The 25,352-nt window shown below is 58.6% G+C and overlaps 1 protein-coding gene across 6 annotated transcripts; it reads right to left on the bottom strand.

Annotated features, from left to right (window-relative positions):
- Window positions 1–8: 8 nt before the first annotated feature.
- Window positions 9–25,352, bottom strand: PPP1R16A (protein phosphatase 1 regulatory subunit 16A). Of its 6 annotated transcripts, none has more exons than XM_032609667.1 (11): window positions 25,221–25,352; window positions 4,574–5,614; window positions 3,421–3,491; window positions 3,198–3,343; window positions 1,993–2,096; window positions 1,774–1,898; window positions 1,558–1,683; window positions 1,402–1,477; window positions 1,190–1,319; window positions 801–966; window positions 9–587 (listed from the first exon to the last, which is right to left on the bottom strand). In XM_032609667.1, exons 2-11 carry the CDS (start codon window positions 4,830–4,832, stop codon window positions 213–215), a joined length of 1,578 nt encoding a protein of 525 aa, XP_032465558.1. In that variant the 5' UTR covers window positions 4,833–5,614; window positions 25,221–25,352; the 3' UTR covers window positions 9–212. The 6 variants fall into 6 exon arrangements, with proteins under 6 accessions (XP_032465558.1, XP_032465560.1, XP_032465559.1 ...); XM_032609669.1 differs by lacking the exon at window positions 25,221–25,352 and adding an exon at window positions 25,099–25,150; XM_032609668.1 differs by lacking the exon at window positions 25,221–25,352 and adding an exon at window positions 24,738–25,062.

Here is a 25,352-nt window from a genome sequence, read left to right as displayed (position 1 = left end):
CGACAGGGCAGGGGGCAGAGCGGCCCTTTACTGAGAGCCACAGAATGAAAGTAGGTCTCCACAGCCAGGTGTTTCCCAGGTACAGCCTCTGCCACAGGTCCGTCCCCAAGGAAGGAGGAGGCTGGCAGCCTAGCCCGGAACACACGTTGCGGCACGCGGAGCAGCGGCCCTGGGCCTGGCGGTGGGACCTTGGCCACCCAAGCACCAGCCCCTCACATAAGCAGGCAGCACGGCCTCTTCTCCACGCGGGCTTCTTCTGAGGGGGCTGTGAGTCTGAGCAGGGGTGGGTCTCCACCAGCCCTGGAGCCACACTCCAGCTGGGGGGTCTCAGTGTCCACAGGCAGTTCAGACTCAGCGGCCTCGAGCCCCTCAGGCGGGGGTCGCTGCTGCTTAGCGGCAGCCCGCTGACGCTTCAGCTCTGCCAGGGTGTGGGGGGCCTTGGCCTGGACCAGGGCGTCAGGGGCGGTGCTCTCCAGGGAGCTCAGCTGGTAGGAGACACTTCGGTCCAGCCGCTTGGAGTACAGGTGCCGCCCCGGGGGCGCCCCCACTCGGCCGTTGTGCTGCCTGGCCGCCTCTGGGTCCTCCTCCTGTGTGGGGAGCACAGGCGCCGGAGGCCATCAGGAGGGTCCCCTCTGGCCTGGGGTCCCGGGCTGCGTGGCGGTCCAAGGGCAGAAACGCGGGTGGGGGCGGCAGCTGACGCCCACGGGGCGCGAGTCTTGCATATGGGGGCAGGGCCACTGGTCCCACCAGCTCCAGAGGCTGGTACGGAGGGAGGCGGGGCACGGCTGGGCGGGGCTCACTTCGGGGGGCGGCAGCCGGAGCTCCGCGTCTGTCTGGCGGTCCTCATCCTCCTCGGACGGCTCCGGGCTGGTAGGCGGGGGCTGTTGCCATACGATGGCCTCCTGGGCGTGCTCCTTGCGGTACAGGCTGGTGCGCTGGGTCAGGCTCACCCGCCTCACCACCTTCCTGGGAGGGGGCGGGCAGGAGGAGTGGGGCGGGGGTGACACCGCCTTCCCTGCGGACTCTGCCCCGAGCTCCGGCGGGCACGGAGGCCTGCCAGCTGACATCAGCAGGGACCAAGGCCGGGGCAGAGCCCAAGGGGCGAGGGGAGGGCAGAGGGGGACTGAGGACCCGGGGGTGGGGCACTGGGCGGGCCCGCGGGGGCCTGGCGGGAGGGGCGGGCACTCACCCCCGGCTGCCGGCGCTAGAGGTGCGTCGACGCAGCAGAGAACGCTGGCGGCCCAGGGCGCGCAGGAGCGCGTCGTGCTTGTGTTTCAGCTCCAGCAGCTTGGCCCGCACCTCCTCGTCCCCGCACACGTCTGAGGAGGAGTGGCCAGAGGGTCACAGGTGCCCGCCCGCCCGCCCGCGCCCTACACCGGGAGGATGCGGCCCCAGGCTCACCGAGAGGCGTCTCTTCCATCAGGGATTTGCCGTTCAGGTCAGCCCCGTGTGCCACGAGCAGCTCCACCAGGTGCACCTGTGGGCCGGCGAGCCCGGGCTGCTGAAGCCTGCGGAGCTGCGGAGCCTGCCCGGCCCCACCGCCCCGCAGGCGCTCACCTGGCCCCAGTAGGCCGCTGCGTGCAGTGGCTCCCAGCCGTCGCGGTCCTTGGTGCTCAGGCTGGCCCCGTGTTCCAGCAGCAGGGCAGCCGCCTCGCCGAACCCGTTGGCCGCGGCGATGTGTAGCTGCAGGCAAACCGCCGGCCCCTGAGTCCCGGCCCTGGTTCGGCCTGCAGCAGCCTCCCCTGCCTGCGTCCCGCGCGGCCCCGTCCTCACCAGCGTGGCGCCGTGGTCCCCGGGGGCATTGAGGTCTGCCCCCTCCTGCAGCAGGCTCCGGATGTCCTCCAGCACATGCAGCTCGGGCAAGGCCCGGGCCCGCTCGATGCTGTCCTGGGTGATGCCTGCGGGGCAGCAGGCTCAGGGCTCCACCCCCAGCACACCACCCGCCGCGCCCCGCGCCCTGCTGCCCCAGCAGGCGGGCAGGGCTGCACTCACCACGGCTGGCCATGGCCGTCTCCAGGCAGTCCAGTGTCTGCTCGTCCTCACACAGGTCATAGGGCATGTTCCCGTCCGTGTTGACTGCCAGGAGGTCGGCACCACTGCGGGAAGGGTGGATGGGGCGCTGGTCACAGGGCCCTTCTCCCCCAGCGGAGGCCCCCAGGACCCTCTCAGAGGCCTTCCACCTAGGGCTGCCTCAGAGGGGCCCAGGCCTCACCTGCCGCAGTGAGAGGCGGCCCCTTGGCCCTGGGTGCTGTCCTGGGGCCAGGTGGGCTGTCCTGCAGTCTCCACCATGTCTGATTTTTCAGGTTCCTGGCACCCCTCTGCCCCCATGAACGTGTACAGTGGGCCCACTTGCCATGAGGGGGTGCCAAGACTCTGGGGGCCCGAGGCAGCAGAAGGTGGTGGGGAGAGAGCCTGGGTGTCAGGAGAGCACTGCGGGGAGCTGAAGGGGCCCGAAACACAAGGCTGGATGCCCACTGTGGAGGAGCACGGAGTGGGGCTAGGGGCCGCCTGTGCGCCCCCCCCTTGCTGCCCCGTGACGCTGCGCACCCAGCCCGTCCCACTCCAAGGCATCTGTGTGCAAACGGGAGCCACCGGCATCCACCCCCACACCCGCCAGTGTTGCCCAGACTGCTCCACGGCCAGCCAGCGGGGGACTCCTGGGTCCTGGTGAAGCTGACTACCCTCTCCATTCACCAAGGCGGGTGTTCAGGAGCACAGCCCTGCTCTGCCCTCCTGTTAACGGCCCCACCTGTGTCCAGGTATCCCCTCTTGCCAATTTCTCCCTTGTGGCTCTGACCAGAACGGCATTTCTCTATGCAGACCCTGGGAAGGCCAGGAGACCAGAGCAGGTCAAGGCCTGTCCTCAAGGAGTTCCACGCTCTTCGTGGTGTGAGCAGCCTGGCAGGCAGAGGACCACACTGCCCTGCATACGTGCTAGTTCCCTTGGGGTGGCAGCATCCGTGGTCTCGGCCCAGGTCCCGCTCTGCATGCCAGGGTGCGGCAGGGTAAGCAAAGGTCAGTGGGAACACGAGAGGCCAGGGTCCAGGCACACATTTTCCACAGAGATGAGATGCCTGGGCGGTGTCTCCAGATGAACTACCCACTGCGAGGAAGGTCCTGCCTGGCCCTGGCCCAGCTGCAGCCCCTCCCTGATAGAGACGCCCACTCCAGCCACACCTCCTCCCAGCGGGCCCTACCCAGCAATGAGCAGCTCCACCAGGTGCAGGTGGCCACAGGTGGCCGCGGCGTGCAAGGGTGTCCAGCACTCACTGTCACGGGCATTGACCTTGGCCCCAGCCTCCAGGAGCTGCTGCACCATCTCCCGGAAGTCATCGATGCAGCTCTGCAAAGCACGTGGCCTGAGTGCCCGAGCCGCAGGCCGGGGCCCCGTCCTCTCCTCGCACCCTCAGCGAGGCTGACCTGATGCAGGGCGGTCAGGCCGTCCTCATTGGCCAGGTCAGGGCTGACCCCACTCTCGAGGAACTGGCGGACTGCAGAGAGGAGGGGGGCGCGTTCAGGGCACGGGAGTCCCACCACAGGCCAGCGCCATCCTGCTCAGGTCCCTGCACCTGGGGTACCTGGGCTGATGGCTGTGCGTAGCTGGGAGAGCAGAGGACGGGGAGAGAAGCAGTGGTACAGGTGGCAGGAGGGACACCAGAGCCCAGGCCGAGGGCTCAGGAGTTGGGCCCCTAAGTGGGGTACAGACAGCAGCACTCTGCCTCTACCCTCCAGCAGGGTGCCCTCCTGAGTCATGGCACTAGGGCCCTCCTGTGTGACAGTCACCTCCACTGTCGTCCCCCGGACCTGGGTGCTGGCACCTTCTGTCAGCCACACACACACACACACACACACACACACACACACACACACACAGCCCCCCACCCCTGCACCGCTGCAGCCAAGAGTGTGGGCCCAAGGTGCCCAGGCCTGGCCCTCCCTGGCTGCACCCTCCCCGCAGCTCCCATGCACCGGCCTGGGGCACACCCTGCCCCTCCTTGCCCTCTGCACCCCAGCTTCTACGGCAGAGGCCTCTGCCCTGGAGGGAGGCAGAAAGCGCCCTCGGCAGCCTCCCAGGAGAGCAGAGGGGCTGTGAGCATGTGGGCACAGGAAAGGAACAGGAAGCCTGCCCAAAGTTCAGGCCTGTCGTCTGGGAAGGTTCTGATGGGAAAAAGGGAGAACTCAGAGGCAGAGCCAGGGGTAGGCATTGAGGGGGCCAGGCCGTACGGGGAGCCCCGCTCCCCGTGCTCTAACCTGCCCAGGTGGGCTCCACCGTACTCCTGTATGGAGGCTCAGGACCCAGGCAAGCAGGTGTCCAGAGCAAAGCCCAGCGCCCCGGCAAGAGGCGGCGAAGACTGGGCGGCTCCCAGCCCACCCAGGGCCCCCGCCCACCCCCTCAGGCCTCACCTTCACTGCAGGAGCCTCCGCAGGCTGGCCTGTGAGGGCTACCCTGGGGCTCCCACCACTTGGGGTCTGTGGCTAAGGACGCTGGGCCTCACCCTTGGCGGACCTCTCGAGGCCTGCACCGGGGGACAGGGACAAGGCTGCCTGCCGTGCATGGCTGGCCCACACTCGCCTTCCTCCAGGTCATTCCGGGCAGCCGCCTCCAGAAGGGCAACGCTGGGGGGGAAGAGGACCCGCTTCTGTGGCCGGCCGCCGGCCGCCTCCTTCTGTGACTGCGTCCGCTGGCTCCTCCTGCCATGGGCCTCCTTCTCGGCCTGGGCCCACATCTTCACCTGCTGGGCACGTCGCTTCTGGGCGTGCTTCAGCCGCTCCTGTGTGCTCATCCTGCCCACCGTGGGCATCTCTGCCAGCAGCTCCAGGTGCTCGGCCATGGCGGGGGCTGCCTGCCAGGGGGGCTGCTGGGGGCACCGGACGGGGAAGCACGGGGGCCAGGCTGGGCCTGCGAGGCGGGGCAGCTGGCTGGACTGGCGCCCTGGGGGGCATCCCCTCTCTAAGGCTCAGTGTCCTCTGCCCCTGGCAAGGCTGGGTCAGGAGGCACCCCGCTGTGACCAGACCCGGGCAGCCATGAGGGGCCCAGGCCCCAGGCAGAAAGGGCAGCAAGGGAGGGCGCCTGCAGCCGGCCTCCCAGGGCCCTGGCACCTTGGCTGCTCGATGGACAAGGCCTCCCTCCCTCGTGGGGTCAGGGTGCCCACCCTGTGGGAAGCAGTCCTGGACCCGGCCAGCCTCAGTTCAGGGTCTGAAGCTAATGACCCAGATAGCGAAGTTGCAGCTCCCTGACGCCTTGCCAAGGGGAAGAGGAGGCCAGGGCAAGGGGCAGAGGCCCCTGGGAGCCCTAAAAGCCCCTCTCACCTAATAGGCCTTAGGGGACGAGGTGGGGTCTAGGAGCAGCCATGGCGGGGGACTTCCCTCCCCACGCCCCCAGCCTTCTGGGGTCAGTGCTAACGAGGAGGTGTGGCCACAGGGGGCCTGGGCGGGCGTGTGTCCAGAGTCCCAGGGTCCGGCCCCCAGCCGAGGCTCTCTAAGTGGCCAGGGCACCGAGGGTACAGCGGGCCTGGCAACTGTGTCTTCAGGAAGGCGTCCCCTTCGGAGGAGCCGGCGGCCCAGCTGTGTATGGCAGGCGGCCCAGCTGTGTATGGCAGGCGCTCCCGCTGGCCTGAGAGGAGGAAGCAGGAAGCGCGTCAAGGCCGGACGGCGGCAACGGCTCCACCCGGAGCCCCGCCCTGTGTGAGGGCGAGCCCTGCCCGGGAGATCCCGGCAGAGGGGAGGGGGCTGGCAGTGCCCGCAGTCTGGCCCACACGCTCGCGGTTTCCAGCAAGGGCCCTGCAGGCTGTGCGGCTGAGAGAGGGGCGCAGGGCCGGCACTGCCAGCTCGCTGCGGCCTTCCTGAGAGGCGGCCCCTCGAGGCCTCCGGCTCAGCCCTTGCCCCGCAGCGCCCCTGACCTGTGCGCCCTGGGCCGGGCCGGGCTGGCCAAGGTCACCTTCTCCTTGGGCTCTCCCGGACTCCCCGAGCGCTGTGCGGCCTAGGCCTTCCCGAGGGCGGGCCCTGCCGCCTGGACACCGGGCCGCCCTGCTGCTCCGCCACAGCTGTGAAGGGCGGAGGGCCTGGCCTGGCGTGCCCAGCACCCCAGCTCCTCAACACCCGAGTCTGGGCCTCTTCCTCGCCGGGCTTTCTGTTTCTAGCTCAGGCCACTCGGTGCTTTGCTTCCCTCTGCCATCCTGGGCGGCGGTCCAAGCCCTGGTCGTGTGAACGCAGGCGCAGGTGGCCTGCCTGACAGACAGGTGGGCCGGCAGCTGGGCTGGGGCACAGCCCCACAGTCCCCACCATGGCCCGTCCTGCCCAGTACGCCCGGTGTGCTCACTAGGCATGGTCCCAGGACACTCCTCGGGAGGCCATGGCCATGCTCCACCTAGAAGGTACCCACCTGCAGCTCAGCCTGCCCACTGGGAGTCCCCATTCCCACTCGGCCAGACCTTGTGGCCATCTAGAGACTGACCCAGGCTGCTTCTGGCCAGACTTGTACTCAGGGGTCTCAGTGAGTGCCCCCTTCTTTCTGGAGGGGAACTGTCCTGGGCCAGATCAAGTGAGGTCAGGTCCCTCCTGCCCCGGGACCCCCAGTGTGTTGGGAGCCTCGCATTACAGCTCTGCCTCGCCCTGGACTTTGCTGGCACTCCAGCTATCCGCTCTGCGAGCCAGGCCTCAGAGGCTACCTGGGGACAGGAAGGAGCCCTCCAGGCGGACAGCCCCCAGCTGGCCACGTCTGCAGATGAGCTGCCTAGACGCCCTGCCTGGATCCCCCAAGTCCCACCTCTGCCCTGAGACACCCCTTCTCCACCGAGACAGGCAGGAGGCCTGCGGGCACCGTGGCAACTCCCCACCCATTAGGCTGGGGGTGGATCCCAGACCAAACCCAAGGCATGGCAGGGCTTTCACTGGCTCTGTAAGACTCTCCCTCCCTGCTGGCCACTCACAGGCAGCCTCAGGTTCCCCTGGAGGGAGCTGGGACCCCCTCCAGCCCACACATGGGATCTTCACCTGTCTGGGGTAGGTCTCTGAAGAGCCTGCCCCAAGAGACGCGGGAAGGAGGAGCAACGCACTCTGCCCAGGGCCACCCCCGACCCCGTCACAGAGGATGCTGCCCCCACCTGTCCACGAGGGAGGAGGTTCCCTGCAGGCCAAGGCTCCACGGCAGAGCAGGCTCACAGGGCCTCAGCGACAGTCTTCTCCAAGTGGGCGCCAACATCAGAGCCACAGCCCGATTTTGTTAAGTTTGACAAGATTTAGGAGATGTCATCTACCCCATCATTTTATGGAAGAAAAGAGATTCTGACGCCCACGTCCTACAGAAATTCCCCTAGAGGGGACTTCCCTGATGGCCCAGTGGTTAGGACTGCATGGTTCCACTGCATGGGTTCAATTCCCTCGTCAGGGAGCTAAGACCCCTGCATGCGGGGGAGCAGGGTAGGGGGCAGAAAACAACCTAAAATAGAGTAACCACCAGCTTTTCAAATTGAACAGATGTTGTGTTTTCTAGCTGTTGTTTTCTTATTTTGAAGGCCACCCATGAAAATACATGTGGGGCAGGATCTGAAGCCTCACCCAGGCCCACCCCTGTGCCCCAGGCAGCACGGGGCTCAGGATAGAGACCTGCTCCCTGTGGGCCCCCAACGGCCCGGGCACTGCACACTGGAGACTCTGGTCTCCTGCTGGGCTACAGCAGCTCAACCGGGTCCTCAGCCCCCTACTCTGGGGGCCCCACCTGCCTGAAGCCCCAGGTCCCCTCTGGGCCCCTTTAGCAGCACTCCTTGCTGGAAGCTGCCTGAGGACAGTCTGCATGTGACCTTGGGTGGGTCCTTGGGCCGCTGGACTGCCTCCTCTGAGAGAAAGGTGACCCCAGGGAGTGTCAGGACCCCACTGCAGTGGGCGCCCATCCTGGAACAGTCTCCATGGTGGGCAGCACAGTGCCCAGCCCCGGCCCCCCAGGCTGAGTCTGAGCTCTCCGTCTGTCCCCCCTCCTCAAGCCCCACTCTTCCGCCTCCTCCCAGCCACGCAGTCCAGGAACGGTCCCCCCAGGCTGCAAGACTCACCCCTCAGCTGAGCCACAAAGGCCAGGACAGCTCAGTGGAGTCCCAACAACTGACCACCGCACCACACCCAGGCCAAGGGGGCCAAGCAGGGCGGCTGCCGCCTCAGTCCACAAATCCTGCCCCAAGCCTCCCTGGAATGTCAAACAGAGATAATCTGGACGATTTTTCCACTTCTCAGCTCCATGCCTGGGGCGCTGCATGGGAGTGTGGGGCTGAGGTGGGAGGAGCCTTCTGGAAGGACAGTGGCCACTGCCCCTCATCCTCTGAGCCCACGGCACTGGACTATGTCCAGAGTCTGTGGAGAGTACCCCTGACACCCGGCTTATGGGCCCCAGCCCAGGCCCTCGGTGTGGACAGACACAGACACACGCTGGCCTGAGTGTCTCAGCGGCTCCTCCCCAACCACAGTCCCAGCCCTGCACCGGCAGGTCCCCGTCATTATCTCCATCTCCCACCTGGGGAACTGAGGCCTAAACCCGTGGGGCCCTGCTGACGACGCCACCGTCCTGCCTCTCATGCCCACTTCCCGGCATCTGTGAGAATCAGGGACAGTGTAGCAAGAGCCCAGAGCCTTTGAGGGTCGGGAAGTGTCCCTTCACTCGCCCAGGGACAGGGAGGCTGTGCTTTGCTCAGAGAGAGGAAAGAAGAGATGAAGGGGCGGGGGAGGGGGAGTGGGGTGCCCACCTCCCCTCAGGTTCTGGGGGCTTCACATCCCTGTCCTGCTTAAGGGTTGCTGGAGCTGGTTTTCCTTGTGGCTTTATCTACGACAGCAGAAGATGGGGAGTGACCAGCTGCTCCTCACTCTGGGAAGAGCAAAGTGTGTGTCGCCATCCTGCAGAGTCACACACACACAGACGTGCCCGTCAGCAGGTGAGGGCATGTAAATGTCATGGGCGAGGGGCTGGGGCTTGGTTGCCGAAACCCCGAGGCAGAGCTGACCGCGCTGCGTTGCAGGCGGGGCGTCTGTTTGCTCGGGGACCACAAGTAGCTGGGCTTCATCCCTGGCTGACCCCCTGCCCCATCCCCTCACCCTTCCGCCCCAGCCCGGCTCACCTGGGAAGCCTCCCATCCCCGCTGCATATCTGGCCGCCGCGGGCACAAGTCCACCAAGGGCACCGTTCGTCCCGCAAAGGACCAGCCAACTGGGGGCCCACCTGGTCCATGCCCAGAGCCACGTGCTGGGACCTCGGGTGGGGACCTGCTCAAGGAGGGAACCCGACGCCCCAAGGGCAGGGTCTGGCTCACAACAGGCACTCTGCCAGTGGTCTGGCCATGCTGTCCCCAGCCCTGCCCCACGAGCCTGGCCTGGGGGTGGCCTAGGGTCAGGGCACAAGGAAAACTGGCCTGCCCTTGGAGCAGGCGCAGGACGTGCGCTGGTGGGGAGGAGGGCCCACCTGACGGGCCCAGGGAAGGGTCGGGGGCACCGCCAGCAGCAGCGGGGCGGGCTGGGCTGGGGGCACTGGGAGGCGTGCGCAGCAAGGACGGAGAGGCCAGGAGCCAAGCAGCTGGGTGGGTGGGCGGCGGGCTCCTCCTCGCACTGGTGCGGGACCCATGGAGGAGCCGACCTGGGGGTGCGGCCGGGGCAGCTGTCCCCAGGGGCACTCACCTGCCTCCGGCAGGCCTGTTCTAGAACGTTCTAGAAGCTAATTCCACAGCACTACCATCAGGCCCCTCACTGCAGCAGCCTTTACGTCCTACACGTCTATCAAAGGGTCATTAAGTAAGGCCCTAAGGGGCTTATGAGGAAGCCTCCTGTGCACCCTCGTGAGAAGGTCACTAAGAAACTGTTCAGCGAAGGAAAAAAGATGCAAGATCTGTACCTGACAAGCAGCTTCTGTGTGAGCACACACGTAAACCGGTATCAGAAACACAGGACAGGAGAGAAGCAACGGGAAGGGCCTCAGGCGGGGCGGGGTGGGGGTGCAGGCGGGCGGCACCAGAGCTTTGGGTCACTCCTGTTGTTTCGATTTTGAGCCACGTGAAGGTAAACCTCTTTGGAACAACATTTAGTGCTCTGTTCGGGGAGGGCAGGTGTGAGCACACCTGTCAGGTATCGGGTGCGGCCTCGGGGGGCGGGGACTAACAGGACCAGCCCGTGCCAGGGTCAGCAGAGGAGCTGGCCTCAGCCTGGGCCCGGGGAGCCCAGAGGCTTCCAGACAAATGAGTGATGTGATCAGATCTGGGGGCTGGGGGGACCTGGCAGGAGAGACGATGGGACCCACACACACCCCCGGCAGCGGCGGACAGGAGAGGAGCCACAGCCGGAGGGCAGGACAGGCTGCCTGATGCGAGGGAAGCTCCAGCGAGGGGCAGACGGAGGACGGAGGGCCCTGAGAAGCGGGCCCGAGCAGTGTCCACGTGAGCAGGGGCCAGGACGCCCAGGAGAGAGTACGTGGAAGTGAGTGGTCAGCAGAGGCACAGACGGGAGAACTGAGCGGGGGCCTCAGGGAAGGCCTGCTCCAGTGGGCGGCAGGGCGGGACGCCACCTCTCTCCTCACACCAGAACCAATCCAGAGGCGTCACTGACACAGCCGTAGGAAAAATAAAGCCACAGGAGTGCCAGCAGTAAGAAGGCAAGACCGTCTGTGTGACCCCAGCAAAGGGCAAAGAAAGCCTTTCTAAGCTTGACACAAAACCCAGAAACCAAAAAGAAAACTGACACATCCGACTGCACTAGGTTTGTTAGATGTCTGCACTGCAAAAACAAACACTTCACAACGGAACCTATGAAATCAAAGGACAAACGGTCAGCGGAGCAAAAACATTTGCAACAAACAGGACAAAGGGGTCCTCTCGTCGATCATGACGGCCGCACACAGGGACAGAGCACGGATCCCCCTGGAAACATCCAGATAGATACTCAACTCCCTGATAATCAACACATGCAAACTGGAAGTAGGACATGAGCGTGGACGGCACCCGCAGCTGGACCACAAAGGCTGAGAGCGCCAGCCCTAAAGGACGCGCCTGAGTGACTAATCAAGCGTAGAAAGCCTCGGACCTGCTCAGCCAAGGGGCTGCCCTGCAGGCACACAGGTGGTCTCCTCGCTGCGGCCCAGCAGCAGTCCCCGAGGTGGAGGAGCAGTGGGCTCGGATGTGGTAGGGGCCCCACCTCCTGAGGGTCTCAGACGACGTGTGCGGGAGGCGAGAGAGGCTTCGTGAGAGACGTGGCACAGAGGAGGGGTCTCCTGACCCTGCTCTCCGCCCCCCAGTCCTGACACCCTCCCCTGGGGCCAGGCTCCGCATCCCCCCACGCCCTCAGCCCCATCACTCAGCCTTTGCTCTCCCCCAGACCGCGGCCCCTCCTCCCTGCTCCCTTCCCGCCAGCCTTCTCCGGGGCTGCTTTTTCTCTCCCCCAAATTCATCTAAGATTCAATGCAATCCCAATCAAAATCCCACTGGTTCTATCTGAAATTCACAAACTGATTCTCCATTTAATAGGAAATGCCAAAGGGCAAGAATTGTCAGTACAATCCTAAAAAGAGACAAATCTGAAGTGCTGAGGGATAGAGAAATAGACTGACAGGACAGAACGGAGTCCAGAAACAGTTACACATGCACAGACATTCAATTTACGACACTGCAGAGCAGCAGAAAAAGAGTCTTTTCAGTAAATGGCACTGGGACAGTTGAACAGCCACATGTAAAAGCTCACCTTGACCCCCCCCAGGTGACTTGTGCGCCTACACATGAAAGGTGAGACAGCACAGCATCTATGAAGACTGGACACCAAAAGCACAGCCCATAAATGACAAATTAGGTAGACCTCATAAAAATTTAGACGTTTTGTCCTGCTAAAGACCCTGTGAAGTGGGCCAGAAGACATGCTATTGCCTGGAGAACATATTTGCAAACCACAAACAGAACAAAGGACTTTTATCCAGTGGACACAGAGAAGTTTCAAAACTCAGCAGTGAGAAAACAGACACTCCAATTAGAAAAGGGGCAAAATGCGAACAGGCATTTCACTAAAGATGCGGATGGCAGCAAAGCCCACGAGAAGATGCGGAACAGCACTGGCCACTGGGAAAACGCAAACGGAAATCACAGTGGCCGTCAGACGGCAAGGACGGGACAAGGACGGGTCTCGCCCAGCGCTGCTAGGGATGGGAGGCGCACGGCCACTCGGAAAACAGTCTGCTGTTTCTTAAAACTAAACATGCATTTATCCTATGACCCTGCAGCTGCACTCTTGGGCATTTATCTCAGAGAATGAACACTTACGGTTCACACAAAGACCTGTACGTGAATTTCAGAGCAATTTCATGCATAAACTGGAAACGACCCAGATGTCCTTCACTGGGTGAATGGTTAACCACACTCCGGTCCACCCACCCCACAGAACACCCCTCAACGATGAAAAGAGCCCACGATAGACGCACACGGCCGGGATGGATATGGACGGTGCTCTGCTCTTCCCCCAGTCACATCCTGCGTGGCCCGGTCCACCCAGCATTCTCGATGGGGTGGGGGTGGGGTGAGGAAGGAGGTGGCCAGGGCCACATAGGGCAGCCGAGGGTCCTCGACTGTGGTGGTCACACCGTTCGACACAAGTGATCAGATCGCGCACACCCTTGGGTGTACACACACCCTTGGGTGTACGTAAAACTGGTAAAATCTGAAAGGGTCAATGGAGTGCGTCCACGCCTGTGTCCCAGACCAGACTCTGCACCACAGCCATGTGCCCTTGGGGACAGGGGAAGGGTTCGGGGCTTCCCGAACCCTTTCTCCTCAAACTGAAATTTTAAAAGTGTGAAGGGACTTCCCTGGCGGTCCAGTGGTTAAGACTCCGTGCTTCCACTGCAGGGGACACGGGTTCAGGGAACTAAGATCCCCGCAGAGCAGCCAAAAGAAAAAAAATAAAAAGAATGACAAAGCAAGCCACAGAGTAGGAAATGCGTAACAACAACTGATATAAAAAGAACGACTAAATGGGACTTCCCTGGTGGTCCAGTGGGTAAGACTCCGCGCTCCCAAGGCAGGGGGCCCGGGTTCGATCCCTGGTCGGGGAACTAGATCCCACGTGCCACAACGGAGATCCCGTGTGCGACGACTAAGACCCAGCACAGCCAAAATAAATACACACAATGAGGGGCCCCAGGTCAACAGTCATCAGGGAAATGCACACGTGACCCAAAACACCGGCACCTGCCCGCCCACCCAGGGGGAGACCGAGCATTAGGGAAGGCGCGGGGTGACCGTGACTGTCCCTGCTCACGGGGGTGCCCGTGGACCACACACCTTCCACCAGCCGCCCACTCCAGGCACTGTCCCCAACAGAAACGTGTCCGGGCCCCACACTGGGCCTATATGGGGGACAGCGCTACAGAGGATATTCCCAGGACAGCTGGCCAACTGGGACCTAGGCTGGGGACTCGAGTGCCGCATCCACACCGATCCCCTGAGGCTTCAGGCTGCACTTGGTCACAGAAGCAGAAGCGTGGACTCAAGAATTAAGGGCGCTAACAGCCTCCCCAGCACCTGGCAACAGACTGGGTAGGGTCAGCGTCGCACAGCCCGCACTTAGCACGCGTCAGGATGCGCTCTGAGACCAGCCCTGGGCCCCTCGGCCGCGCTCTCACCCAGCCGGACACGCTCACAGGTCCTTCCAGACGCACAAGCCTCTCAAAGCCAATGCAGGGCTGGTGTTACGGGTCCCCGGCCCTGAGGGGCCCCTCCTCCAGGCCCCAGTCTCTCACCGTGCCCCAGCCTGAGCCTCCTGACGGCCCACAGGTCTGGGGAACCCGCCATGAGCAGCCCCTCCTGTGGCCCCGGCCCCCAGCAGCCCCCACAGAGCTCGGCCTCAGGGCTCCCAAGGACCCCTAGGAAGTGCCGCTGCACCGAGAGCGCCCTCAGCACCGGTCACGTCCGTCGTGGCGCAGCAACCCTGACACCACAACTGTCACCGAGGCAGACCTGGGCTGCAGGAGGCCAGCGTCTCCCGCGCCCCCCACCCACCAGCAGCACTCACAGCCCTGCTCCTCCCAGGCTGGCATTCGAGGGAAGGGCGGCGGGTGACCCACACAGCTACCAGGTGTCCTCTTCACGGGCAGGAAGCAGCGGCCGGGCCTAGTGAAGGTTGGTGCAAAGGCCCAGAGGAGCACACCTGGCAGCTGTGAGAACTGGGGAGCAGGTAAGGGCGGGAGTGAGGAGACCCATGGCATGGCTGGACCCTCATCTCAAGGAGGGGCAGTGACAGCACCAGAAGTGAGGCCAGAGTGCCATCCTGGGGCCCCTTCCTCCAGCCCACTCCTGCCCCCAGCCCCCACTGGGTCTTCATCTTTCACAGGGCCTCTACCTGCTGCCCTGCTCCTAGTCGGGGGTCCAGCCCCTCTCCGCACTGCAGCCCCAGGGCATTGAAATCGCAAGGCTCAACCCAGTCGCCCCCGTGCGTGAAACGGTCCTAAGGCCCTGCTGGCCCCATGAAAGGTCCGTGCTTCTTACACAGCCCATGACATCCTAGGCCCAGGGCCTGCGTAGGACCCCAGCCAAGACTCAGCAGCCCTGCCCATCGCCCCACTGTCCAGCCAGGCTAGACCTCGTGTCAGTCCTGCATGCCCTGCCTCTCAGGTCTGGAGGAACAGGGGTTCCTGTGCCTGGGATGGGCTCCTACACAGGGCTTCCCCAGGGTATTGGGGTGCCCTGTTAAAAACTTTTTATTGTGAAGTGTGATACTGTGAAAATTAATAAACAGAAACCTCATTTAAACTGGAGTCAGGGGAATTCCCTGGCGGTCCAGTGGTTAGGATTCCACACTTCCACTGCAGGGGGCCTGGGCTCGATCCCTGGTCAGGGAACTAAGATCCCGCTAGCCACAGCCAAAAAATAAATAAATAAAACTTAAAAATAAATAAAATAAAATGGAGTCAGGAGGCCAGAAGGGGGAGCTCTCACACCCTGTCACTCCACCTCAGCTGCAGACCCAGCAGGAGGAAGGTTACCGCTTACTACCCAGCAGGAGGAAGGAAGATTTTCTCCCCGCCCGGCAACAGCTCAGCCAATGAAAAACCAGTAAACTTCAAACTCCCAGTTTCCTCCAATGGACTCTGTTTAGAACAGCCCCGCCCAACTCCCCTTCTCCTCTATAAAAGAGTTTCTTCTCTTCGTTCTCCAGACTTGCCTGTGGTTCCCCATGGATTGCAGGTCCTCAATTGCAATTCTTTGCTCCTCTAAAATAAACCCATTTTCCTGATAAAATAACTGGCTGTTTTAAGTCAACAAGTACAGGGGCTTCCCTGGTGGCGCAGTGGTTGAGAGTCCACCTGCCGCTGCAGGGGACACGGGTTCGTGCCCCGGTCTGGGAAGATCCCACATGCTGCGGAGCGGCTGGGCCCGTGAGCCATGGCCGCTGGGCCTGCGCTTCTGGAGCCTGTGCTCCGCAACGGGAGAGGCCACGGCAGTGAGAGGCCCGCGTACTGCAAAAAAAAAAACAAGTACAGAAAGTGCAAAAAAACCAATGCACACATAAAATGGAAACACAAAACCACGTGAGCTCCACCCCATGAGGGTGCCAAGCAGCTCCCCAGAGCCCTCCTTCCACTCCCCCTCGCAGTGGTCACCACCTGGCTTCTCTTTACGCCTGCACACCCCCATACACCTTCGGAACAGCAGAGCGCCGTGCTGGCAGGCTGAATGTCCAGGTGGGGCTGGGCCTCATGCTCTGAGCTACCTCACTCCCATCATGTGCGTGGGATCCACCCCTTCTGAGGTATGTGCCCTAGGCTTTCTGCCTTGGGCTGAGTAACAGTCCACTACAGGCCTGTTTACACAGCTCGGGGTACACTTCTGAGGGCCTAGGGCAGCTTGGGTGTGGGCCTGTGAATGACAGGCTGCCGTGAACACCCTGTCCACAGACACTGGTGCACAGCAGCCAACTGCAGGCTATATGACATGAATCAATGGATGCTACAACTACTTTTCAACGTGGTACCAGTTTACAGTCCCAACAGCAATGGAGAAACATTCCAGTTGGTTTATACAAAACATATTCGTTTTGTCACTCTGGTGTGTGGGCCGTGGTATCGCCCTGCAGTCAATTTGCAGTTCCCTGAGAATTAATCAGATGAGACATCTTTCTAAAGACTAGTCTCCTATATTATCTTCTAAAAGTAGCATAGTTTCCATCACATTTAGGTCTATAGTCCACCTGGAGCTAGTGTTTGTGTATAGTGTAAAGTACGGAATCTATAGTGGTTTAAAAATATGCCCACAAATTATTTGACACTCTTCCCTTGAAAAGGTGGAGCCTAATTCCCCTCCCCTTAAATGTGGGCTGCACTTAGTCACTTGCTTATAATGAATACAGAGTGTGGCAGACGTGACAGTGTGACACCCAAGATTAGGATGTGAAAGGCACTGTGACTGAGACATCCCTGCTCTCTCTTTTAGGTCATTCACTCTGGGGGAAGCCAGCCGCCTCCCACTGGGACCAGCAAGGGAGCCAGCTTGGAAGCAGACTCCCCGCCCCAGTCAAGTCTTCAGAAAATGTGTGAGATCCTGAGCCAGAACCATCCAGCTGAGCTGGTCCTGGACTCCTGACCCACAGAGATTGAGATAACAAATGCTGGGTTTTTTAAAAAACATTTATTTATTTGGCTGTGCCAGGTCTTCGTTGCGGCATGCAGAATCTTTGTTGCTGCGTGCGGGATCTTTTTTTTTTTAGTTGCAGCATGTGAACTCTTCATTGTGACACGTGGGATCCAGTTCCCTGACCAGATATTGAACCTGGGCCCCCTGCATTGGGAGCGCAGGGTCTTAGGCACTGGACCATGAGGGAAGTCCCAATAAATGTTGTTTCAAGCTGCTATATTCGGAGGCAATTTGTTACACATCAATAATAACTAGTACAGACTCCAGTTGCATTTTTCTTCCACATTTATACCCAATTGTCCCAGCACCATTTATTTAAAAGCTGCTTCTTGGGATTTCCCTAGTGGCGCAGGGTTAAGAATCCGCCTGCCAATGCAGGGGACGTGGATTCGATCCCTGGTCTGGGAAGATCCCACATGCCGCGGAGCAACTAAGCCCATGCGCCACAACTACCGAGCCTGCGCTCTAGAGCCCACGAGCCACAACTACTGAGCCCACACGCCACAACTACTGACGCCCGCGCACCTAGAGCCCGTGCTCCTCAACAAGTGAAGCCACTACAATGAGAAGCCTGCACACCACAACGAAGAGTAGCCCCCATTCAGCGCAACTACAGAAAGCCCGCGTGCAGCATCGAAGACCCAACGCAACCAAAAATAACCAAAAATAAAATAAATAAATAAATATTTTTGGAAAAAGGTGCTTCTCTCCACACTGTTCTGCAGCACCGCCTTGGTAATAAATTAAGTTCCCATATATGTGTGAACCTGTCCGAGCCTCTTGACTCTGTTCCATCCGTCCTAAGCCTGTGCTACAGTGTCCTCCCCATTGTAGCTTTATAACGAGTCTCCTCTCTGGCTTACTTACTCCTACTCATCTTCTGGCCTCAGTTTCCTTCTTGACCCTTTTTCAGTGATCTCAATACTCCTCAAACTTCCCTCACCAGTAGAACCATAGGAAATTGAAGCTATTTCAAAGCTGTGACCTACAAAAATGAAATTTCATTTGGCTCCGTTACAACTGCCCAGCTGACAATCCTGTGAGGAAGGAGGACCCCAAGACGCTGGCACGTTTGTGCACACGGTGCTTGCAGCCCCCTAGGTCCCTGGGCCAGAGCAGGCACTGGAGATCCGTTTGGACCACGTTGAGTGAGGGACTGCCAGCAAGGTGTGGCAGCACTGTTGTGGGGGCTGGAGAACCTGGGAGGGCCCCTCCCCAGAAGCCAGGGGCACTCCAAAGCTCCCTCGTCCGTTTCCCTTCCCTTTGCCACCCAGCTCTGAAAGAAATCTAATAAACTAACTCACAGCAAGGTGTCAGAAGTCTAGATGGCCAAATGAAAGAAGTTGGGCAGCTGGAGGCATCTGCATTTGAAAAGAGACTCAAAGAGAACTGAGGATAAAAGCCACCCTGGTGGTCCACTGGTTAGGACTCTGTGCTCTCACTGCCGAGGTCCGGGGTTCAATCCCTGGTCAGGGAACTATGTCCCACAAGCCACGCAGTGCAGCCAAAAACAAACAAAAAAACAAAAAGCCAACCCACGCTCAGCTAGGAGGAGAAAGGACAGGCTTCCAGAGGCCTGAGCACCACACCTTCCTAAAGGCCAGGCCACAGGCTTGATCCCGGCTGCCGCGGTGCTGCACCTTCGGCTTCATGACTCTGATGGGCCAGGACCTCACCGTGTAGACTTGGAAATGAAGGTCTGTCAAGTACAGCAGTGTTAAAACCAAAATAACAAAAGTGGGCTCTGGAGGAGACAGCACTGTGACCCTGGGTTTGCTCTGATTCGAACCTCAGTCACCCACACACACATCACACACAATGATGCTGGGCCTGGGGCTGGAGAGTTACGGGGGCGGGGCGGGGGGGGCACTGAGGCCACAAAGCTTTAGAAGAAGACCTGTGTGGGGTCCAGATGACCACACTGCGACCTCCACACACCTAGCAGGAGAACTAGAGGGGCATCCAGAAGAGAGCTCATGATCAGTTTACACATTCCTGAGGTCACAGGGAAGAAGGTAGCAGCCCCAGAGCAGAGAGAGGGGCGCTGCGTGGGGGAGGTGTCTGGGAATGACCTGAGGCCGGAAACACAGCGGAATCCTGCGAGCTTGAAGCCCGTGAAAACACTCTAGGGGTGCAGGGGTTGGGACAACAGGCCCGCAGATGAGCAGACATAGTTTGTGCACAATGCCTGGCTCTGAAGACAGAAAGACTGACATCGCCTCCAACTTCTGCACCGCAGGACAGTGAACTAGGGTACAGAACAGAACGTGACGCTGCCGACCATGCAGTGTGGGAGCAAAGGCATATTCCACTTCTGGGTATACAAGCAAAAGAACTGAAATCTGGGACTCAGCTATGGGCACACCAAAGTTCACAGCAGCATTTTTCACCATAGCTAAAGAGCAGAAACAACTCGAATGCCCATCGACAGATGAAGAAACAAACAAAATGTGGTATATACATACAATGGAATATTCAGCCATGCAAAGGAATGAAATTCTGATACATGATACAAATGTATCAGACAAAAGGACATATATTGTATGATTTCCCTTTATATAATAGGTAAATTCAGAGATAGAAAGCAGAATGGTGGTTGCCTGGGGCTGGGGGGAGGGGGAGTAAGGAAGTACTGTTTAATGGACAGATTTTCTGCTTCAGGTAATTAAAACGTTCTGGAAGGGCTTCCCTGGTGGCGCAGTGGTTGAGAGTCCGCCTGCCGATGCAGGGGACACGGGTTCGTGCCCCGGTCCGGGAAGATCCCACATGCCGTGGAGCGGCTGGGCCCGTGAGCCATGGCCGCTGAGTCTACGCGTCCGGAGCCTGTGCTCCACAACGGGAGAGACCACAACAGTGAGAGGCCCCCGTACCGCAAAAACAAACAAACAAACAAAAAAAGAGACCTACATAAATAGATCTGTAGCTTCAATACAATCCCAATCAAAATGCCAGTAAGCCCTTTTGTAGAAATTCTCAAATTTATATAGGACTACATAATATCTTGAAGAGCCAAAATGATCTGAAAAAGAAAAACCAAGTTGGAAAATTAACACTACTTAACCTCAAGGCTTATTATAAAGCTACAATAATCAAATATGTGGGATATTAGCAATAAGATCAATGAATATAAAATAGGGAATCCAGAAATACACCCAAACATACACTGTCAATTGATTTTCAACAAGGCTGTTAAGGTAATACAATGGGGACAGGATGGTCTTCAAAAATGGTGTTGGAATGACTGGATATCCTCGGAAAACAATGATCCTTGACCTCTTGACCATAAGAGAAAGCATAAACCATAAAGGGAAAAAAATGACAAACTGAACTTCATCAAAATTAAAAGTATCTGCTGTTCAAGACCCTGGTAACAAAATTAAACATCGGGACTTCCCTGGTGGTCCAGTGGCTAGGACTCCGTGCTCCCAATGAAGGGGGCGTGGGTTCGATCCCTGGTCAGAGAACTAAATCCCACATGCAGCGACTAAGAGTTCGCATGCTGCAACTAAGACCCAGCACAGCCAAATTAAAGAAAGAGAGAGAGAGAGAAAGGGAGAGAGACAGAAAGGGAGAAGGACAGAAGTAAGGAAAGAAAGAAAATGAAAAGTCAAGCCACAGACTGAGAACATTTTGCAATACATGTATCTGGCAAAGGACTTGCATCCTAAATATACAAGGAATTCTTAAAGCTTGATGAGACAAACAACCCATTTTTTACGGGTAAAAGATTTAGACACATCACAAAAGAAGATACACAAATGGCCAATAAAATAAGGACATGAAAAGATGTGCAACACCATTCATCATTAAGGAAATGCCAATTTAAAAAGGCACAACGAGCTACCTAAACTTTAAAAGAATGACGAGAGGATATGGAACTGGGAATGTAAAATGATACAACCATTTTGGAAAATAGTTTGTTACTTTTTCATAGAGTTAAACACAAATACGCATTTCAACCATCATTTCTATCAACTCAACCCAAGAGAAAGAAAGTATATGTCCACACAAAGACTTGTAGACACAAGTATTCACAGCAGTTTTATTCAAAACAGCCAAAAACTGGAAAGAATCAAAATGTCCATCAACAGGTGTGTGCACAGAGAGTAAACGGTGGTGTATCTATGCGGTGGGTACCAGACATTCGGCAACAAAGACAGAACGGACCACACATACATGCAGCCATGTGAATTTCCAAAACTTCTGGACAAAGAAGTTAGGCACAAAAGTGTTCATTCTGTACGCTTCCATTCATGTGAAATTCTTAAAAAAAAAAAAAAAAGGGACAGTGAATCTATAAAAACAAAAAGTAGGGACTTCCCTGGTGGCGCAGTGGTTAAGAATCCGCCTGCCAACGCAGGGGACACAGGTTCGAGCCCTGCTCTGGGAAGATCCCACATGCCGCGGAGCAACAAAGCCCATGCGCCACAACTACTGAGCCTGTGCTCTAGAGCCCGCGAGCCACAAATACTGAGCCCGTGAGCCACAACTACTGAAGCCCGTGCACCTAGAGCCCGTGCTCCGCAGCAAGAGAAGCCACTGTAATGAGAAGCCCGTGCACTGCAACAAAGAGCAGCCCCCGCTCGCTGCAACTAGAAGCAGCCCGTGTGCAGCAATGCAGCCAAAAGTAAATAAATAAAATAGACAAATTTATAAAAACAACAACAACAAAAAAAAACACCCCAAAAAGCAGATCAGTGATTGCCTGGGGAAGGGAATGGGGATGATGGAAATGCTCTACATCTGGATTATGGTGGCTTTTACAAGGATGTATACATCTATCAAAACCCACCAAATTATTTTATATAGGTGCCTTTTATTGTAGGTAAACTATACCTCAGTAAAGTTTGATGTAACAAAAAAAAAAGTATACAACCTAAGTTTTCTCCTGGCCTCTAACCCTGAGTGGTCTGGCCCCTCCTGGCCTTGCTGTCCCCTCCCACACCTCTCTCCACTTCCCACTCAGCACCAGACCGCTTCCTGCACCTCAGAAACCTCGGCTCTATACCACAGAGGCTGGGAGCTGAGCTCTGGAACCAGACTCTGGGTCTAAAGTGGCAGCAGCTGAGGGGATTTGTCAAGTTTCCTGACCTCTTTTAAATCAGTTTCCTCATCTGTAAATGGAATAACAGTACTTTCATTTTAAGGGTCTTATGAGGATTCAATGAGTTAGACAACAAAGGCATTTTTTGGTGCCTAGCACAGGAATTGGCAAACTACAGCCCACTGTCTGTTTTTGTATGGCCCATAAGCTAAGAATGGTTTTTACCTTTTTTAATGATTGGGGAAAAAATAAAAAGAATATTTTGTGACACATGAATATTATATGAAATTCAAGTTTCAGGGTCTATCAATAAAGTTTTGTGGAAACAGAGCACATGTACTTACGTATTGTCTGTGGCTACTTTTCCACAAATGGGCAGAATAGTTGCGAAAGGGACCATATGCCCTGCAAAGCCTAAAATACTTACTCTCTGGCCCTTCACAGAAAAGCTTTGCAGACCCCTGATCTACCATCCTCATCATCACTCCTCCTTTGCATCAGCTGTGCCTTCTGTCTGGAAAGTTCTTCCACCAGATCTCAGAATAGCTCTTTCCTTCTTGTAACTCAGATCTCAATTTAAAGTGTATTTTTAAATTTTTATTTATTTATTTATTTTATTTTTGGCTGCATTGGGTCTTTGTTGCTACACGCGGGCTTTTCTCTAGTTGTGTCGAGCCGGGGGCTGCTCTTTGTTGCTGTGCGTGGGCTTTTCATTGTGGTGGCTTCTCTTGCTGCGGAGCACAGGCTCCAGGCACGCGGGCTCAGTAGTTGTGGCACATGGGCTTAGTTGCTCCGTGGCATGTGGGATCCTACCGGACCAGGGGTCAAACCCGTGTCCTCTGCTTTGGCAGGCAGATTCTTAAATACTGGCCACCAGGGAAGTCCCTCAGATCTCAATATAAATATCAGCTCCTCAGAGGTCTTCTGTGGTTACCTTGTCACTCCTGTCTCTTCACCCTGCTTTCATTTTTGACTCAATTGACTGTTTTCTTCCCTGAACCCGGTGCCTGACTTGCAGGAAGCACCCATAACCACAGGAGCAGATGCATTCCGGGCACTGGGGGACGGCACAGAAGGGGACACAGGAGACGGTGAGCTTGGGACTGAGCCGGCTGAATGGAAAGGACCCCCCTCAGCTGTGTGTGCAGCTGCGTCAGGGTCGGGCTCAGCACTGGGATGCAGAGCCAGCGATGGTGACACATGCATTGCTCACCCACCCAGAGATCAGCCCGGAGGAAACACAGGAGGCCTGTCGGCAACGGCAATGCTCACCGCGGGCCCTGCCAGCGCAGCGAGGGCCATTCCAACCTCCCTGACAGTGGGGAGGGTTCTGCAGGGGCTTCATCTGAGTCCTGGAGGCTCCCAGGGTTCACCTGCAACTACACCACGCTCCTCCTTCCAAAACGGGAGGAGGTTCTAGGGGGTGGGTGGGGGTGAGACTTACAAAGCACGCCACACAAAACCAACACAACAGCAATGGTCAGATCAAAGAATGACCAAGGTCTCGCGCAGTCCTGGCAATCTCTGTGTTTGTCACAGCCGCCCAGGAAGGAAGCAGTCCAGAACCCGCCGTCCGCCGTCGGGCCTCACCACATTGCCCACACAGGGGTCCTGGCAGTGGAGCCCATGCTCTCCTCCCCGGGACCCTCTCCCCTGGGTGTCTGTGGAACTAGACTTTCCTTCACCTCTCTGTCTTTTTTCTCAATCTGATGTGCTGACAAGACCTTTCCTAAGGCCACAGAGCTTGGAAAGGGACAGGGGAGGTATACTCCCTCCCCTCCCCTCCACCACTATTGCAGGAATTCAGAAGGGTGGTGGTCTGACACACACATGGCAAGGTGATCAGGAGTTGGGCAGGGGACGGGGGCTAGTGTGCAAAGACAGGCATGTCATCCTGCAGTCTGTGAGGAAGGATTTCCAGGAGGAGAGGACAAGAATCAGACCTGCGTTTCAGACCCATCCCTTTGGCTCAGGTGAGAAGGGTGAAGTCGAGGAGCTGAGACACAGCCAAGAAGAGCAGCCAGGAGCAAAGGCTACCATCCCGGATGGAACTGAGGAGCCACAGAAGCAGGCTATATGGTAGAAGGGACGGACAGGAGGGCCAGGATCCGGGTTACTGAGGAGGAAGTTCTGGGGCGCTGGAGGTGAGGGAAGACACTGCCACCCAGACATCCTGCTTTAGTGAACAGGTGGACCATGGCAGAGGCACTGGGGTGGGGCACTCTTGGGGCACAGATGGTGTGCTGGGTCACCAGAGGTTCATCCGAGACTGAGGTTCCAAAACTGCACACAGTGGAGGCAAACTGTTGATAGACACCAGAGGTTCAAAATCCCTAGAACACAGACCCCAACGCAGAGCCCATAGATACGAGAGCCCCCTCGCTAGGTGCCTGACAGCCCAGGCAACCTTCTGGGGAGGGCAGAGTCCAGGCACAGACTAAGTAGGTAAGGGATGAGGCCAGTGGAGAGCCCACAGGAAGGGAGGACAGACCTGCTGACGCTGCCCCATTCCAGCTCTGAGTAAGAGCTGATGGGGCAGGAGAGGCGGGGTACGGGAGCTGGCTGCTCAGAGCGCCACACACCCACCAGGCAAGGACCCCAGCGCCAGCCCCGCACAAGATCCTTCAGGCAACCACCAGCCCCTTAGGCAACTCACTCCAGCCTGGGGCTCCCCTTGCCGCCCCTTAAGTGAATGAGGCGGCCCAGCCAGGGCACAGAGGCCCTTTACACCTCTCCCAGGGAGAGCTCCCCAATCCTGGTGGGGAGCAGCTGGGGGAGCAAAGGCAGGGACTGAGAAGAGCAGTGTGGTGCCCCTGCACCTCCACCCCCAAGCTAAGGACCGGGAGGAAAAAGAAGGCCCAGAGGTTTGGGGAGGTCCAGCCTTTCTCCCGCTTCCCCAAACCTGGAATGACTCCGTACACACCTCCCGTCTCCGCACCCACGAAAATTAATCCCACAGTCGCCTCAGCCTCTGCTCCAGGACGGCGAGGGGCCCCAGGCTGGCGTGGATACTCCCTCCCAGGCCCGAGCGCCTCCGCACCAGCACGGCCGGCACTTACCACACAGCAGCTACTATTCCCGCCCGGACACCGATCTGTGAGCTGGAGCCCAGGATCCACCCACAAGTGAGGTCACTTGAACCCCTGGAAGTTTAAGGAACTTGCCCCAGAAAGGCTTCAGTTTCTCCTCTGGCCTAACTCCAAAGCCCAAAAGAAGCCTGGCAAGTCACTTCTCCGCAGGCCTTAATTTCCTCAGCTGACATGGAGGTAACTTTAGCGCTGCCTACCTGACCAACAGGTTGCAAGGCTGCAAACAACTCCACATTTAGCTAAAACGTGAACAGCCTACCGGTGGCCTTCACAGCCTGCCACTCCAGGAGCCTTCCTGACCCTCAGCACCGGCTGCCTGGGCCTCACCCACCTGCGCCCAAGCGGGGCCTGGACAGCCTCCCGCCCGGACCCGGGCCTCCCCGTCTCCCCTCTCCCCCTCCCACCTCCGGCGCCTCCCCTCCCGCCAGCAGGCCCCGGAAGTCCGCGCCTGACCTTCCGCCTCGCGCCAGCAGCCACCGCTCAGTCGATCGGAGCCCGTCTGCGGGTCCGTCAGCCTAGCGCTCCTCCCGGCGCCGCGGGGGCGGGCCCGCACCCGGCCCTCGCCATGGCAACGCGACACTTCCG

Source organism: Phocoena sinus, chromosome 17 (assembly GCF_008692025.1).
Source record: "Phocoena sinus isolate mPhoSin1 chromosome 17, mPhoSin1.pri, whole genome shotgun sequence".
In the NCBI taxonomy this organism is placed as follows: domain Eukaryota; kingdom Metazoa; phylum Chordata; class Mammalia; order Artiodactyla; family Phocoenidae; genus Phocoena; species Phocoena sinus.
This window is presented reverse-complemented; position numbering and strand designations above follow the sequence as displayed.

What these genes read in the sequence shown, in the direction of transcription:
- PPP1R16A (XM_032609667.1), bottom strand. Translation starts at nt 4,832, where the DNA reads ATGGCCGAGCACCTGGAGCTGCTGGCAGAGATGCCCACGGTGGGCAGG. An exon ending in GACGGCCATGGCCAGCCGTG is followed by an intron (nt 1,899 to 1,992) that starts GTGAGTGCAGCC and finishes GCTGCCCCGCAG; the next exon opens with GCATCACCCAGGACAGCATC. An exon ending in TCTAGCGCCGGCAGCCGGGG is followed by an intron (nt 967 to 1,189) that starts GTGAGTGCCCGC and finishes GCCCCCTCCCAG; the next exon opens with GAAGGTGGTGAGGCGGGTGA.